The sequence below is a fragment of the Cetorhinus maximus genome, chromosome 8 (genome assembly GCF_964194155.1).
Source record: "Cetorhinus maximus chromosome 8, sCetMax3.hap1.1, whole genome shotgun sequence".
Classification (NCBI taxonomy): domain Eukaryota; kingdom Metazoa; phylum Chordata; class Chondrichthyes; order Lamniformes; family Cetorhinidae; genus Cetorhinus; species Cetorhinus maximus.
In genome coordinates this window covers 108,319,589-108,336,607 of record NC_135886.1, presented here as the reverse complement: position 1 = coordinate 108,336,607, position 17,019 = coordinate 108,319,589, and the positions used below count along the sequence as shown (strand labels likewise).

The following is a 17,019-nucleotide window of genomic DNA, read 5'->3' as shown; positions in this document are numbered from 1 at the left end:
TTTTTACGACAATTGGCAATGGTTTCGTGGTCATCATTAGACTTCTAATTCCGGATTTTTATTGAATTCAAATTCCACCATTTGCCATGTTTGGATTCAAACTCAGGTCCCCAAAGCATTACCCTGGGTCTCTGGATTACCAATCCAGTGACAATACCACTACACCCTTCCTCCCCTTGGTGTACAGACTCTCCATTGTTTTAATGAGAAACAGTGCAGCAGTTCTGACTGATAGGTTTTTTTTTTGGAACACTGTCCATCCAAGTAAGCTATGAGGGTGGGGTGAAGAATATTTACATACGAACATGGAGCAGGAGGAGGCCGCTCAGCCCCTCAAACCTGCTCTGTCGTTCAATGAGATCATCGCCCACCTACCTAGAGAATCTTTCACCCTCTTGTTAATCAAGAATCTATCTATCTCTGCCTTAAAAATATTCAAAGGCCCTGCTTCCACTGCCTTTTGAGGAAGAGTCCCATAGACTCATGAACCTCAGAGCAAAAAAATATTCTCATCGCTGTCTTAAATGAGCGACCCCTTATTTTTAAACGATGACCCCTAGTTCCAGATTCTCCCACAAGAGGAAACATCCACTCTGTCAAGACCCCTCAGGATCTTAAAGATTTTGATCAAGTCATCTCTTACTCTTCTAAGCTCCAGTGGATACAAGCCTAACATATCCAAACTTTCCTCATAAGACAACGCACCCATTCCTGGTATTAGTCTAGTAAGCCTTCTCTGAACTGCTTCTAATGCAGTTACATCTTTCCTTAAATAGGAGACTAATACTATACACTACTCCAGATGTGGTCTCACTAGTACCCTGTACAACTGAAGCATAATCCATCTACTTTTATATTCAACTCCCCTCGCAATAAACAATAACATTCTATTAGCTTTCCTAATTACTTGCTGTACCTGCATTCTAGCCTTTTGTGATTCATGCACTAGGACACCCAGATCCCTCAATCTCAGAGCTCTGCAATTTCTCACCATTTAGATAATATGCTTCCTTTTTATTCTTCCTGCCAAAATGGACAATTTTACACTTGCCACATTATACTCCATTTGCCAGATCTTTGCCCACTCACTTAGCCTATGTCACTTTGTAGCCTCTTTATGTCCTCTTCACAACTTACTTTCCTACGTATCTTTGTGTCGTCAGCAAATTTAGCAACCATACCTTTGGTCCTTTCATTCAAGTCATTTATATAAATTGTAAAAGGTTGAGGCCCCAGCACTGATCCCTATGGCACACTACTCATACATCCCGCCAACCAGACAAAGACCCCTTTACGGCTACCCTGTTTCCTGTTAGCTAGCCAGACTTCTTGAAAACAGATTTGTTCCTGAAATGTTGCAGTCTTTTACAAACACACAACAGTAACAATCATAAATTTGTAAGTTACCAGCTGAAATTTTGAAGTGTTCAAACCCTAATTTATGCAGATCTGAAAGATGGGCACAAATTCAGGCCAGAAAACAAATGCAAACTGAAGTGCTAAGTTTGAAGTGACCAACGTTTAGACATTTAAAATTAAAAAAAAGTAACTGGGGGATCAGGACAAATGATTTGTTGCAGTATTAAATCCTGCAATTTTCACCTTAATTTAATTTCCATAGATTTCCTTTCATATATTTAGTCAGCCTTTTAAAGCATGGTGTACTGCCTCTCTACCATCCTGCAATTAAAGCTAGCAGTTGGCCTTAAGAGTTGACAAATGCTCAGCTCCAGTCAAATCACCAGCATTATTTAGACTCTAATATTAAACAAAGTATAAAATTGAAGCAATGGGCTAAGCACTTTTTACAATGATGGGATTGACCAAACATCAACAGAACCATTCCTTCATAGAGATGTGGATAAAATCACCCAAAAGGTATTTCACACAAGCAGTCCGCTTTACTAGCGTGCCCTTAACAAGTCTCACCACTCAGAATTTTCCCAGAGACTAAGAGTGGTGGCAGGCGGAATTAGTGGTGAGTATCTATTTGATCGGTGGGTTGCGTTCTCATGCCCGATCTTCTGCTCAAAGCCTCATTAATTACGCAAAGGTGAGCTGCTCACTGAATCATGTGGCAGGGCAGGCACTGATTCGTCCACCTGTCACTTCATGGGGTCAAAGTTCCTGGCGCCACATTTAAACACCACTGGAACACACACACACACACACACACACACACACACACACACACACACACACACACACACACACACACACACACACACACACACACACATTAATCTCTGCAGCTCAGCTGTGTGGTTGGAAGTTCTGGAGATAGCTCCAAGGGACAAGTAGTGTGTGCCAAGGTTTGGCCACGGCTCCTTGAAAGCTTCAATTAGAGCCATCCGCCTGCACTGGGAGGTTCTTTTTCTGAGGGATGGAGCCAGGAAGTCCACCAATCTCAGCTCACTGCCATGAGAGGCGGTCGTGAAGGAGGTCAGCTTTGCAAGCAACTGCCAGAGAAATGCCATCCAGTGCAGGAAGAGGATGAATGAGCTTATCCACACTATCAGGGTAAGTCAACATGCAGCTCATTTCAAATTCTCACTATCAAAATGGCATTATGCACTCAAAGCGTAACACAGTTTGGGGTTCTCACGCAATATTACCAGGGAAGCTATCAGCACTGAAAGCCTATTCACCAATATCTCTCATATCCTGCACAAACTGCATCTTCAGCCCTTACTGGGGGGGTGAAGGCGGTGGGGGTGGTTGTGCTCAGCACACACAGTAGGTACACATGCTTTCCAACCTCGATTCCATCCCTTCTCATCGCATCCCATCTATTTGTCTTCATGAAGGCCAAGCTTGCCCACAACAAAAGGGAGAGATCCCAAACTGGAGGAGGGATGGCCAACATCCAGGAGCTCTCCAAATTTGAGAAGAATGCCACCAAGTTGGCAAGGCAGGACAGAGATCGCTCCTTTAGCTTAGGTGAGATTGGCCTCTCCTGACAAGCCAGTATGGATGAGCTCTTCATGAGTTGATCACATCCTGATGTTCAGAGTGAGTGACATGCAATGTTGGATTCAGCCTGTTCATGAACAAAATCTACCTTCTCTCTCTCATAGGCAGCAGCAGGTCCAGACAGACCTGCACAGGCATCAGAAGACTCAAACCCGAGGCCACCTCAGAGGAGGATGCTGAGGAACCATTTGAAGACCAACCGTCACAGCATTCACCTGCACCTCCAGCAGCGCAGAGGCACACAACCTGATTGGTCATAATTCTAGATTAGGCTCGGGGTCACATTCTGGGGAACACCTCATTGACAGGTCTCTGCAGCAGTCGGAGGCAGTGACAGCCAGGGCCTTCTAGCTGACACTCACCAAAGTCATCAAAGACAGCAGGGTGTCGAAGTGATCAGGACCTCTGCTGCGGATGTTGGGGATCCACCAAGATGTAGCGATTGGGTTAGAAAGATTAAGAAACCTCGATATCACTTTTGGATGACAGGTGTTCACTCACTGTATATATATATATCATGCACCTCCGTAAATACATTTGCTGTTCATGGCAATGGTCTCGTCGTTTGAATGCGTCGAGCATATGCAGCTACGTGGCCTCTTATTGCAAGGGTGACCCAAGCTCCCACTCAGTGATCGCCTCCCTTTGTGAGACTCAAATTCCGGTGATGTCTAGCTGACTCATGTTAGTTACTTGGCCCTTGTCTAACGTCAGGGAGATGTGCCAACCTCTTTATTAAAAGTTACTGCAAAGTGCGATAGGAGGCAATAATCCTTAAAAGACACCATGGAGTTATGCATGCTCAATTGCATTGGAGGGTTACCATTCATGCTGTCTTATCATCAATTAGCTGTCTTCATTGTGCCAAAGCACAAGACCTGCAGCCATGACGGTCATCTCCAGCCATGTGCACTCTGTGGCAGCAAGAAGTGTCTCATTTAGGGGGCCACGACTGCATCAATTCCACTTGACAAGGCTTTGCACTGGTCTGCTGCCTTTCACTTCCCAGATTGGCTACATACATCTTTGGCTGTTGACTTTTTCCAGAGATTAGGGCCTGGTGAAACATGAGGGTTGGTGGTCCAAGGCCCAATGCTGACATTGCTCTCGATGTTAAATTTGTAAAGGCCCTAGGTTGTAAAGATCACTGGCATGCCACTAAGAGACAGGAGAAATGCGCTTGGGTACCCTTGGCTGCACTTTACTCCTTCTGGAACCTTGTGGCTATGGGTGTGTCACAGGTATGTCTTCCTCATCTTCGATCGTATTGTCATGTGGAAGCTTTCCATCATCGCCTTCTTCAGGTTCCTGTCCTTCCAGTTCTTCATTATTCGCGGAGTTCTCAGCTTCCTCCACGTCTCCCTCTAGCAAGTGATCCCCCCTTTGAAATGCCAGGTTGTGCAGGGTGTAACAGACCACGATGATGCAGGACACCTTCTCTGGGAGTACTGCATTGGAAGCATATTTTCAGGATGCCAATGGTTTGCTCTATGATGGATCTTGTCGAACTATGTGCCGCGTTGTATCTCTCCTCTGAGGCACTTTGAGGATGACGCACGGGTGTCATGAGCCATTGTTTCAGCAGGTACCCCTTATCGCCAAGCAGCCAGCCCTTAAGCGCTGTGAACCTTTGAATACCTTAGGCACCTGGGAGTGCCTCAGGATGTACAAGTCATGGGTGCTCCCAGGGTACTTGGCATAAACAGGCCTGATGTGTTTCTGATAGTCTCACACCAGCTAAACGTTTAGTGAGGGGAACCTTTTTCTGTTAATGAACATCAGGGGCTGCAGCCATGGGGTTCTCAAAGCCACATGTGTGCAATCGATTACACCATGTACTCTAGTAAACCAGAGGTTGCCATGAAACCCAGGAATCTAGCAGCCTGGCTAGCTTCATTCAGAGTGAACTTTACATAATATCGTAGAGGGCATCCATCACCTCCTTGATTTGTTTATATGTTGAGGACCGAGAGATACCAGATAGGTCCCCTGTGGATCCCTGGAATGACCCACTGGCAAAAGAATTGAGTACGACAGTGACCTTCTGGGGCACTGGCAGGATATGTCCTCCCACCCCATGAGGCGTTAGCTCTGCCTTCAGAAATTGGCAGATATGAGCCACTACATGTCTTTACGAGTGTAGACATGTGCGGCATTGTCTCTTGCTCATCTCTAGAAGTACCGTCTTCGGTAGACTCTTGGTCATATGAGTCGGCCCGTGGGATGGGTCTGACCTCCTCATCCTCCACTTCTTGCTAGGGCTTCACTGGACCATAGTCCTCAGGCTGGGCCTCTTCTCGAAGCTATGCTAGATGGTGCCTGACCCCCCCCCCCCTCCTCGATCGGATCACTGCCATCAAGTAGGCAGCATTGAGCGCAGGTTCCATTATTCAATCCTCCTCCCAGCGGACAGATAGATCCAACAGATTAATGAGCAATGGACAACTATAATAGATCTCCCAATCATTACCAAAAAGCCACTGTCATACCCTAGAGCTGTCTCTGCGCTATTCGCCTTTCCCTGATCCAGTTTTCCAGCTGAGGCACAACTTCACAGCTCTAGCTGACCAAGATGCCACCCCAGCTACTTGACATCTTAATCCCAGAGAGATTGGAAGAGGCTCGAGTGCATCCAACGTACGTTCAACCTTACCTAATGCACTCCTGCTATGTCTGATCTGGTATACTGATTATGCCTAACCTGCATTTTTGGAATGACTGGGTGCCCTTTGGCCCATTAGCCATGTCAATTGGAGAAAGCACCTTAGAGGTTTTCATTTGAGCAGCTGTGCTCCCTTCTTGGTTGGCTGCATCTTCCATTCTCTCATTCCTCTCTGTTAACGTTCAAATTGATCAGCTTCAAGTTGAACCCAATGACTCCTATCGTCTCACGTTAAAGCGTTCCAAATGTCAGTGGCTCCAATTGCACCTTCTCAATAAGATCTTAAGAAGAGTTATTAGCTCAGACTCCATGTCCATGTAGTTACTCTAAGCAGTGTGAGGGTGTCCCCTGTTAGGGTTCGAGTCCAGCTGTGGGCTCCTCCCATGCTGCCTCAGCCCCCTCCCTTGCAGATTCTTTTCCAGTTTCGATTTTAAACTGCATCATAACTTCGGGGTCTCAAGATGGTGGTGCTGCATTTTTACTTTCAGACCAGCTTCGACCCTCCCTGTCAGAGTTTGGGTCCCCCTGATCTTCCTGGAGCCTCACAATATGCAGGTAAAATGCTCTCTGGTGATTCTCTAGCCTTCCCCAGTAACCCTGGATCCCATTGTCATTGTTGTGGATATTCCTGCCCACCCCTTAAACCCATCACTGTTGATGTGCCCATGCCCATGTGAACCTCACTCCTCCCCATCTTGAGGCTGTGCGCACGGTCACATACAGAGGTGACATCCCCTCAGGAAGGTTGAGAGTACCACACCGCCCCCCAACTTTATTACATTTCCCCGATTTACAAGATACTCATGCTTCCCCCGACCCATGACCATCCCATCTGCAGCCCAGAACCAAACCAGACTGTCCATCACTACTGATTATGAGACTATGACCACGAACCAAGCCGTGCCTGATCCCCACTGAGCCTTACCTCTCCATGCAGCAGGAACATGATCTGCATGTCATGCACAGTCCTGTAGCATGGCCCAGAGCCTCAGGACTGCCTTTAATCTCTCATCCCCACCTCTTTGCATCAGTCCAGGGACTATGACCGTCTTTCACTCAGTTCTCTGGCTCTCCATGAATGACAAGACTGTTTCCCTTCTTCACACCCCCACCCCCTGCCACTCCATGAGTCTCTGTGCAACCCACCCCTCTTTTGCAAGCCTTCCCCCCCTTTCATGCTCCAGTGTGGGCATGCATCCCCTCCCCTTCATGCATATCGAATCCCATCCGCAACCTTCTGTGTCTGCATTCTATTTTCCATGTCGGGCTCCAGCTTCTTGACCCCAATCTTCCCTCTGCCTGCCATCATCCATCGTTACCCCCCACCCTGGCCCCGCAACCCTACCAAGCCCCCTTCACCCTCATGTCTCCTTCATCTCCTCCACCATGTTGGTCTCCGTTTTAGAGACTCGCAGCACACAATGATATCCTGCTACAGTAGCACAGCAACTATGGGGAGTAGCCAAGTTCAACATCCAAGGCAGCCACTGTGAGTAGCCCCACCATATGCGGGCTAACACTGGCATTGCTGAGGAACCGGAGCAGCGCTGTTGCAGGTAGGCTTTGAATGTTGCACTCACCTTGAAGTCACAAGTGAAGGGATGGTGGACAGCTGCATACCACCTACACCTGGTCATGATTTAGACTGATCTAATTTCCCACTGGCGTGGCACGTAATTGAGAGGAGGAACATGATTTCAGCAAGTTGTGTTTTTAATGAGTATTCATGACATGCTAATACATGCAAATGGCGTTCCCGACCTGCCATCATCCCGCCATGAAAGCAACAAGGGAAAAATCCAGACTCGTTTAACTGCTGCCGGGAATCCAACTTTTTGCTTCATTCTGAATTTTCCGCTCTCGCCTGCCATGAAACCCGCCGCTGGCAGGACCGAAAAATTCCACCTTCAGTGTCTTACTGATCAGGAATACTAGCAATTCAGCCATTCTTCTAATACCTCAAATTAAGTTGTTAAATATACCTTATTTTATGGTTAGACCCGATTACACTCTTCTCTATCATCTTGAAAGATGAATCCCATAATAAGGATGAAACCAGATAAAACCTGGAAACATCAAATGTATTTCTGCTGCAACAGACACAGCCACTTTCTCAGTTTGCCTCATGGTGCTAGTCAACTTCTGTCCGCACTGAAAACTTCAAAGCAGTGTGTGATGGTGCACATGGATTGAACAAAGTTCACTGGGAGGTGGAAATGATGCTGAGGATGTGCAAATCATATCAACTTCTTTTAGCATTATAATTTGAGAAGACATTGTAAGAGTTTATCACTTAATTCATTTCTTGCAAAATTGTTCTGTTTAAATTCAAGGTTTTCTAAATGTGAACATGGCTACATGTCTGTTCTGAAAAGGCACAACTCTTCTTGCAGCAGACTTTCAGACTTTGCAGTGGATTCAGAAGCAAAGTTCAAAAATCAGGCTATAACAGGGACTTATTAACTCAGAATGCATCAATGATGCACTAATTTGGATACTGCATTAATAAAATTGGAACGCTTAACACAGCAACTTCTAACCAAAAAAAGTGATCAGAGTTTTGTAGAATACAGTTCGCCCTCATTTTTTTCACCCAAGCCACGGTTAACATCTAACTTGAGATATTCAAGATTTGGAAGGTAGAAAGAGGGGAAAGAGAGGTAATTGAAGCATACAAGAAAACCAAAATATTAGTTGCTCTACATACTGGCTGACTTCCTGAGGAGCCATTAAGTGTATGTGTACACATCAAACATATGAAAACACTGCTGTTGAATTGCAGCACTTTTGGACAAGCTTCTAACAGGTTTCTTGCACAGGTACTCATTCTGAAAAAGTGCAATCATACTTGAGCGTAGAGAGTGGACGTGAGCTTAGGTTGGAATCACCACAAGCCTCTGTTTTAGTTTTGTCCCATTTTGCACTGCACTAATTCAGCATTACCTTTGATCTTAGAAGTTTGTATCGGTTCTCTGAAAGTAATTTCAAAGTGGATTTCAAATCTGACCCGAGTTATGTTTATGCTCAAACATGACATATCCTTAGTTGAAATAAAGGTGGTATTTCTGGACAAATTTACAGTATATGGGTGTCACTGGCTAGGCCAACATTTATTGCCCATCCTTAATTGCCATGAAATGGTGGTGGTGAGCTGTCTTCTTGAACCACTGCAATCCTTGTTGCGTAGGTACACCCACAGCACTGTTAGGGAGGGAGTTCCAGGAGTTTGACCCAGTGACAGTGAAGGAACGGCAATATATTCCCAAGTCAGGATGGTGAGTGGCTTGGAGGGGTACTTCCGGGTGGTGGTATTCCCATGTATGTGCTGCCCTTGTCCTTCTAGATGGTAGTGATCATGGGTTTGGAAGGTACTGCCGAAGGAGCCTTGGTGAGTTTCTGCAGTGCATTTTGTAGATGGTACACATTGCTGCCACTATTAGTCAGTGGTGGTGGCAGTGAATGTTTGTGGAGGGGTGCCAATCAAGCGGGCTGCTTTATACTGGATGGTGTCAAAGTTGAGTGTTGTTGGAACCACACTCATCCAGGCATGTAGAAATTATTCCACCACACTCCTGACTTATGCCTTGTAGATAGTAGACAGGCTTTGGGGAGTCAGGAGGTGAGTTACTTACCGCAGGATTCCTCACTTCTGACCTGCGCTTGTAAATATGGCTAGTCCAGTTCAGTTTCTGGTCAATGGTAACACCCAGGATGTTGAAAGTGGGGGATGCCACTGAATGTCATGGGGCGATGGTTAGGTTCTCTCTTGTTGGAGATGGTCATTGCCTGGTACTTGTATGGCACAAATGTTACTTACCACTTGTCAGTCCAAGCCTGGTTATTGTCCAGGTCTTGCTGCATTTGGACATGGACTGCTTCAGCATCTGAGGAGTTGCAAATGGTAATGAACATTGTGCAATCATCAGCAAACATTCCCAGTTCTGACCTTATGATGGAAGGTCATTGAGGAAACAGCTTAAGATGGTTGGGCTTAGGACACTACCTGAGGAACTCCTGCAGTGATGTCCTAGACCTGAGATGATTGACTTCCAATAACCACAACATCTTTCTTTGTGCTAGGTATGACTCCAACCAGAGGAGAGTTTTCCCCTTGATTCCCACTGACTCCAGTTTTGCTAGGGCTCCTTGATGCCACACTCGGTCAAATACTACCTTGATGTCAAGGGCAGTCACTCTCACCTCACCTCGAGAATTCAGCACTTTTGTCCACGTTTGAACCAAGGCTGTAATGAGTTCAGAAGCTGAGTGACCCTGGCAGAACCCAAGCCGAGCATCAGAGAGTAGGCCATTGCAATTGCTGCTTGATAGCACAGTTGATGACCCCTTCCACCACTTCGCTGTTGATGGAGAGAAAACTGATGGGGCGGTATTGGCCGGGTTGGATTTGTCCTGCTTTTTATGTGCAGGACATTAACTGGGCAATTTTCCACATTGCTGGGTGGATGCCAGTGTTGTACCTATATTGGACAGCTTGGCTGGGTGTGTGGCAAGTTCTGGAGTACAGGTCTTCAGTACTATTGCTGGGATATTGTCAGGGCCCATCGCCTTTGCACTGCTTTCAGCTGTTTTTTGATATCACGTGGAGTGAATCGAATTGGCTGAAGACTGGCATCTGTGATGCTGGGTACCTCCGGAGGAGGTCAAGATGGATCATCCAGTTGGCACTTCTGGCTGAAGATTGTTGTGAATGCTTTAGCCTCATCTTTTGCACTGATGTGCTGGGCTCCTCCACCATTGAGGATGGGGATATTTGTGGAGCCTTCTCCTCCAGAGAGTTGTTTAATTGTCAACCACCATTCACGAATGGACGTGGAAAACTAAGCTTAGATCTGATGCGTTGGTTGTGGAATCGCTCAGCTGTGTCTATCACTTGCTGCTTAGGCTGTCTGGCATACAAGTAGTCCTGTGTTATAGCTTCACCAGGTTGACACCTCATTTTTAGGTACGCCTGGTGCTGCTCCTGGTATGGCCTCCTGCACTCTTCATTGAACCCAGGATTGATCCCCTGGCTTGGTGGTAACGGTAGAGTGGGGGATATGCTGGGCCATGAAGTTGCAGACTGTGGTTGAGTACAACCCTGCAGCTGCTGATGGCCCACAGCGCCTCATGGATGCCCAGTCTTGAGTTGCTAGATTTGTTCAAAATCTATCCCATTTAGCATGGTGGTGGTGCCACACAATGGAGGGTATCCACAATGTGAAGACAAGAGTTCGTCTCCACAAGGACTGTGTGGTGTTCACTCCTGATGCTGCCATGGGCAGATGCATCTGTGGCAGGCAGATTGGTGAGGATGAGGTCAAGTATGTTTTTCCTTCTTGTTAGTTTCCCCACAACCTGGTGCAGACCCAGTCTAGCAGGTATGTCCTTTAGCACTTGGCCAGATCGGTCTGTGGTGGTGCTTCTGAGCCACTCTTGGTGATGGACATTGAAGTCCCCCACCCAGGGTACATTCTGTGCCCTTGCCATCCTCAGTGCTTCCTTCAAGTGGTGTTCAACACAGAGGAGTACTGATTCATCAGCTGTGTGGGGAGCGGTACGTGATAATCAGCAGGAGGTTAACTTGCTCATATTTGATCTGATGCCATGCTCAAAACACGAAGGACTGGTGGATTTGGCTCAGCAGATTAAAATTTACATCTTATGGCCTTTTCCTCAGGGATAAAAATACATAATCAGAAAGGACACACCTATCCCCAAGCTTAATTAAATATCAAAGTGAATTTTGATAATGCTCATATTTAAAAAAGCAGAACTCAATCACAGTGGCTTTCTTGAAATGACAAAGCCTTCCTCAAATGTTAAGAGGACAGCACAAAATTCTTTAGGTGAATACTGAACTGGATTACTTTCACTCTCCCTGGGCAAAACCCCTCATTATACACCATCACATACAGCAGAACTTCTCTTCACCACTAACGACTTATTTAGTTTAAGTTGTCCTTCCTCCTTATGCACTCTAAATGCAAGAACCTCAGACTCCTTTTTAAAGTTAGAGAAATAAAAATGCTGCTGCCTCCCTGACTTTCTCTCGATCGCTAGCATTCCCTCTGGTTTCCAGCTAACTGGGCCCTCACACACTCCATTCTTCATTTTTGCCTCATCTTCCCTCCTCAATCCACTCCTTTGATTTAGGAAGTCAATAAATCGTTCCATCGTTTTTCTCCCTTCCCAGCATCTGAAAATCACATTTCATTTCTTCAGTTCCATGCTTTTTGGCTTCACCATTCTCTAACCTTTGTCTGCACCCCCAGCTTCTTAAAGGTCATTCCTACTACTACTACTACTCTCAAAAGTCCTACCGTAAATCTTCCATGCTCCCCATTTGTCAATCTTCCTTTGCTCGCCCAAGTCTGCAGCCACTCATTTCCTCAAAACCCCATTTCCTCCCATTGTTTTTGCAACATCCATTCCTCACTTTCACCCTAATTACAGCACTAAGATCACAATGGTCATCGTCACAAAGACATCTTGTGCCTATCTTTCATTCTCAACTTCCACAGTGCTGAGCATTCCATTTGACCCCAATGTCTTAACTCTGTAGCTGATCTCTGAAATACCACTGTCCTTAATAGAGGAGGCCAAAACCATTGCCATTGGTCCTCACCACAGACTCAGTTTCATAGCTTATTGTCTTGATCCCTCTCTCTGGCAACTCCGAGGAGACTTTTCACAACCTTGGTGTCATATCTGATTCATATGAGTTTTTGACCACATAATTGTGCCATTACAAGATTGCCCATTTCCACCTCCATTACATTACTTGACTTGTCCTTGTCTCAGCTCATTACTGAATTCCTCATCCATGCCTTTGTTATATCCAGACTTGACTATTCAACACACTCCACCCTCTAAATTTGACCACCCATAAAACTCTGCTGCCCGTGTCTTTACCAAACCCTGTTCCCACCGCCCCTGTGCTCGCTGACCTACACCGGCTCCTGGTCAAGTAACATCTTGATTTTAAAATTCTCATCCTTATTTTCAAATCCCTCCATGGCCTCATCCCTCTCTATCTCTGTAATCTCCTCCAGTCCCACAACCCTCAGATATGTGTCCTTATCCAATTCTGGCCCCTTGAGCACCCCCAATTTTAATTAATTGCTCCACCAATAGCGATTGTGCCTTCAACAGCCTAGGCTTAGGCTCTGGAATTACCTTAAAACTTTTCACCTCTCTTTCCTTATTTAAGACACCCCTTAAAACTTACCTCTGACCAAGCTTTTGGTCATCTGGTCAGCTTTGTGTCAAATTTAGCTTTATAATCCTCCTGTAAAGCAGCCTGTGATATTTTATTATGCTAAAGGCACTATATAAATACAAGATGTTGTTGTTGTCATCCTCTCCTGGTTCTACTTATATTTCTTGCAATGCAGACACTGATTTCCAAAGGCTTCTCACCCTTCTCTACCCACAGTCATTTTTGATGTACCAAAGAGGTGCACCCTGGTCTACTTCACTTCTGTATTACTGTGTGGTATTCTTCTAGAAGAGAATGACTAGTTGATAACACCTAATGCGACCATACTGATTCCTTCATTGATTCAAAACTTATTGCTATATTAATGAAACAGCAGCCAACCTCCAGGCCTAAACTTCACCGGGCCCCTAACCCAGCTGATACTTCCAGCTCAGACAGGAGATGTAGAACTGTGGTGTACTACTGGACTCAGATTAGCTGCCTCGTACACATCTATCAGGTTTTTCTCCATCTCTACAATGCTGCCTGCCTCGATCACTACATTTTCTTCTCTTAAACTTGAATGCTTAATCTGTTAAGAGATTCAAATTCTTAAATGCTTTCTTAATCAGTCTCTGCTTCAACCTTACACAAAATTTCAACTCATCCAAAAAGTGTGCCTTCACCCGTACTTCCATTATCCCATTCTATCCTAGCTTGCTGGACCCCTAATATCTCATCCTTGCTTTCAAGTGTCTCCAAGGCCTCATTGGATTCTTTGTGATGTCCTCTAATCTTATGTCTGCACAAAGGGCATTTAGTCCTTTGACACCCGAGTTTTTCATGTTTCCTCCACTGTACCAGTGGTGGCTCACACTCAGCTACTAATCCAATGCCCTTTGGAATTTCTTACTTGGGTTCTTTTAACTTGCCACTTCTCTGCCTACTTTCAAATCCCACACCTTTTATCGACACACTCATCTTCTCCAATTTTCCCTTTACTCTCTTAGCATCCACTGTTTATTTTCCTTTATCCAAAGCACTTGGAACATCGGCCTGCATGCGAAGAGCTCTACAAAAAGTAAGCTATTACTCTTTAAAATAAAAAAAATATAATAGCCTGGACTTTGCAGTCAGTGGTGAATGCTTACTCATGTAACACTTACAGCTGCCACAAACTTTCCACTACAGGGGCTTATACAGGGCTCACTACAGGGGATCAATGGTTTGAGCAAACAGGGCAAGCAATAGTGTCTCTTCTCAACCAGACTGAAGATTCCTTACTTAGGTACGTAGTGCCTAAACTAGAAATTCTAGGTTAGAATATTTGATGCAATGTAAAATCATATATGGAAAGAGAAATAAGAAAGATGCGATTCAGAGAGAGACAGAGATAAAAAGACAAAGAAATATTAAAATTATTAATCTTTTTAAAATCTCCAATAAATAAAATAATGAAGAAATTAGATTCCATGCTTGTAAAAGTAAATTTTCAGTGCCAGAAAGTTTGTCTGATAGCAGTTGAGACTTGTCACACTGTTAAAAATTCACTTAGGACAAGCTCTATTTTTTTCTGGCACCTTTAGTGAGCACTGCCTTTCATGTATATGAATGCTGAATCTCTGTGTGATACTGTTAAGAGCAAAGCTTGTGGAGAAGATCAAATCAGACAATAGCTTCCTGATATCCGTGTTTAACTGTGCAAGTACAGGTGGTCAAAGTTGCTGTCCAATTTGCTACTTAATAATGGTAAGCACAAATAACCTCACCATTATTCCTACCACAAAATCTGGGCCAATTTTGTTATAGTTATCACCGTGTGAGATTACAAGCAGAAGTTACTTAATCTGGTATACCTCAAAATTAAGAGACTCTATCATAAATATATATTTATACAAGGACACACGTCCTTACTCTGGGTTAGGTGCTTACAATGTCTGGGGATTACAGAGGCATGTAGATGTAACTGAAACGCTCTATCTTCTATGGTTGAAACAATCCTTTAATGAGCAAAATGTGTGCTCAGTTTGTAGTTGCAAGGTCGGTGGTAATAGACTTACATTTTATGACAATTTATGTTGCTCACCATGCCACTCTTTAGTTGCTTCTGACATCCGTTATCACCATCCTGGTCAGGTATCTAAAGACCAACTAGTAACAAGTTAACTTAGGAGAGGAAAGGAGGCCCTCAAAAGTGAAACCAACTGGAGAATCCCCCCCCCCCCCCCGTTTGGGGGGGGGGGGGGAGGTTGTGCAGGGGCGGGCACGGACCTGATTAGCACCTCCAATCGGGTCTGTGCCACCATTTTATGTGGGCGGGTCAATTAAGGCCCGCCCGGTGTGAGGGGGTTCCCTGAGTCAGAGCCTGCGCTCTCTCGCACAGAGCTGCCTCAAGGAGATTAGTTTAAGTTCCCAAAATTTTAATAAAGAAAAGAGAAACTTTTATGACATGTCCCCTCATGTGACACTGTCACATGAGCTGGGACATGTCAATGAATTTAAAAAATTTTTTTTATTCAATTGATAAACACTTCATGAAATCTCATCTCACCCGTGGATGAGGTTCCCTGAAAAATGCGAAGGCCATCTTGGCTCTTCGCCTGCCCGCCAATCCTAAGGTTGGACGGGCAGCTCTGTTTATTAGTTTAATTGATATTTAAATAGCCTTTGACAGTTTGGCGGGGGTGCAGCCGACTCAGCTGTGCGCCCACCGAGCTGAAAATCTAAATGACTGATGTCGTCGGGACGCCCGCCTGACGTCACTGCGCGTCATTTTACGCCTTGGCAAGTGGGCCCCACCCCCGCTCGCTGAGCCGAAGCTTCAGGCCCAAGATTAAATGAATATAAGTGGAAGTTTGGAAACATCAATCATCTCTGGGAACCTCTGCAATCCAATACCTGAGGCAGGACCACAGTACTCTACAGCATAATTTAGCATCCAACCTGGCTCACTATGAAGCCTGGAATTTTTCCCACATGACTCCAGATAACTATGCAAGCAAATGCTGTAGCTGTAGGGTGCTTAGGCTGAATAAATTGCAGTAAGACTGTGGTTTTAGATAGTCAAATTCCCAAGTGGGGTGCCCAAGTCTTAGCTCCGATAATTTGAAACCTACAGGGGTTGTGTACGCATTCCATAATAGGAAAATCTGTTTATGTGGATTTCTTAGTAGAATATTTTGGAAACTTAAACTTGGCAATGACTTTTTATGGAGATTAAAAACCCAGCTGAAAAAAATTCAAAACATCTGATCAAGTCAACAACAGGCTATGTGTACAAGAACCTGTATTAAATGAGATTGGACTAAGCAAAAGAATGTTTGAGAATTCCCATTTACCGCTAAAAAGGTGGGCCTCTGTCTGCTTTGAAGCAGCATTAGATGCGACTGTAGTTTTTACTACATCTTCAACGGGTTGCATGTCAAACAGGTCCAATCGACAGACAGAGTCAATGCAACCATCAGAGGCAGAAAATGGGTCTAACAGATAGAAAAAGAGAAAGGTTGAGCGGAACCAATTGTAATGATATTGTGATAAAACAGCAAAGGACAATAAAAAGATGACCTCTCATGTTCAAGACATCCCCATCAACAACACCAATTTCAACAAGACTTGTGTAAATTATTCTTTCTGTGGGCCTGAGAACTATGGAATTCTTAATTTTCCTTCATATATATGCACACTTAATCCAGGACCAAGATAGTTGCTTTGATCTAGGACACTGGATATCTAAAGTACGTAGCTGTAATGGAACCAAACTAATTACAACATACATTTATCTGAATGTTAAAGAATATCATTTTCCACTTGTAGCTTACCAAAACAGAATTACAATATTGTACAGTAATATCCACTTACCATTACATGGAATTCTGATACAATCTGATTCTCAAAACTTACGTTATCTTGAATTATGTATATATTTATTACTTTCTATTAGTTAGACATCACATTCATGGAGTTATGCAACTAAATGTTGAACTAGTTTGAACCAAAGTGAGTACTGAAAAAGTTTCAAAATATGCCATCCTGAGCACCTCTCAAGTACACCTTCAATAAAATTGAACTGAAATGAACAATTTTTAAAAAGCTGCTTCTCCGCCATCATCCATGCTGTTCAAGAGTCACTAACCTTAACTGCTTCCAATTCTCCACTGAGCTTTACATTTATGTAAGTTAACACCAG

General features: G+C 44.5%; 1 protein-coding gene across 9 annotated transcripts in view; it reads right to left on the bottom strand.

Moving 5' to 3' along the window:
• The window catches only part of LOC144683868 (phosphatidylinositol-binding clathrin assembly protein), a 148,945-nt gene that overhangs the window by 26,150 nt on the left and 105,776 nt on the right, over positions 1 to 17,019 (bottom strand). For 4 of the 9 annotated variants that reach the window (XM_078547382.1, XM_078547384.1, XM_078547383.1 and 1 more), the window contains one exon: positions 16,172 to 16,312. The exons of 4 other annotated variants lie outside the window; for them this stretch is intronic. In XM_078547382.1, coding sequence (XP_078403508.1) covers positions 16,172 to 16,312 — 141 coding nt within the window. Of the gene's footprint in view, positions 1 to 14,922; positions 14,974 to 16,171; positions 16,313 to 17,019 lie in introns of those variants that run through there. One more of the 9 variants, XM_078547391.1, reaches the window with a different exon arrangement.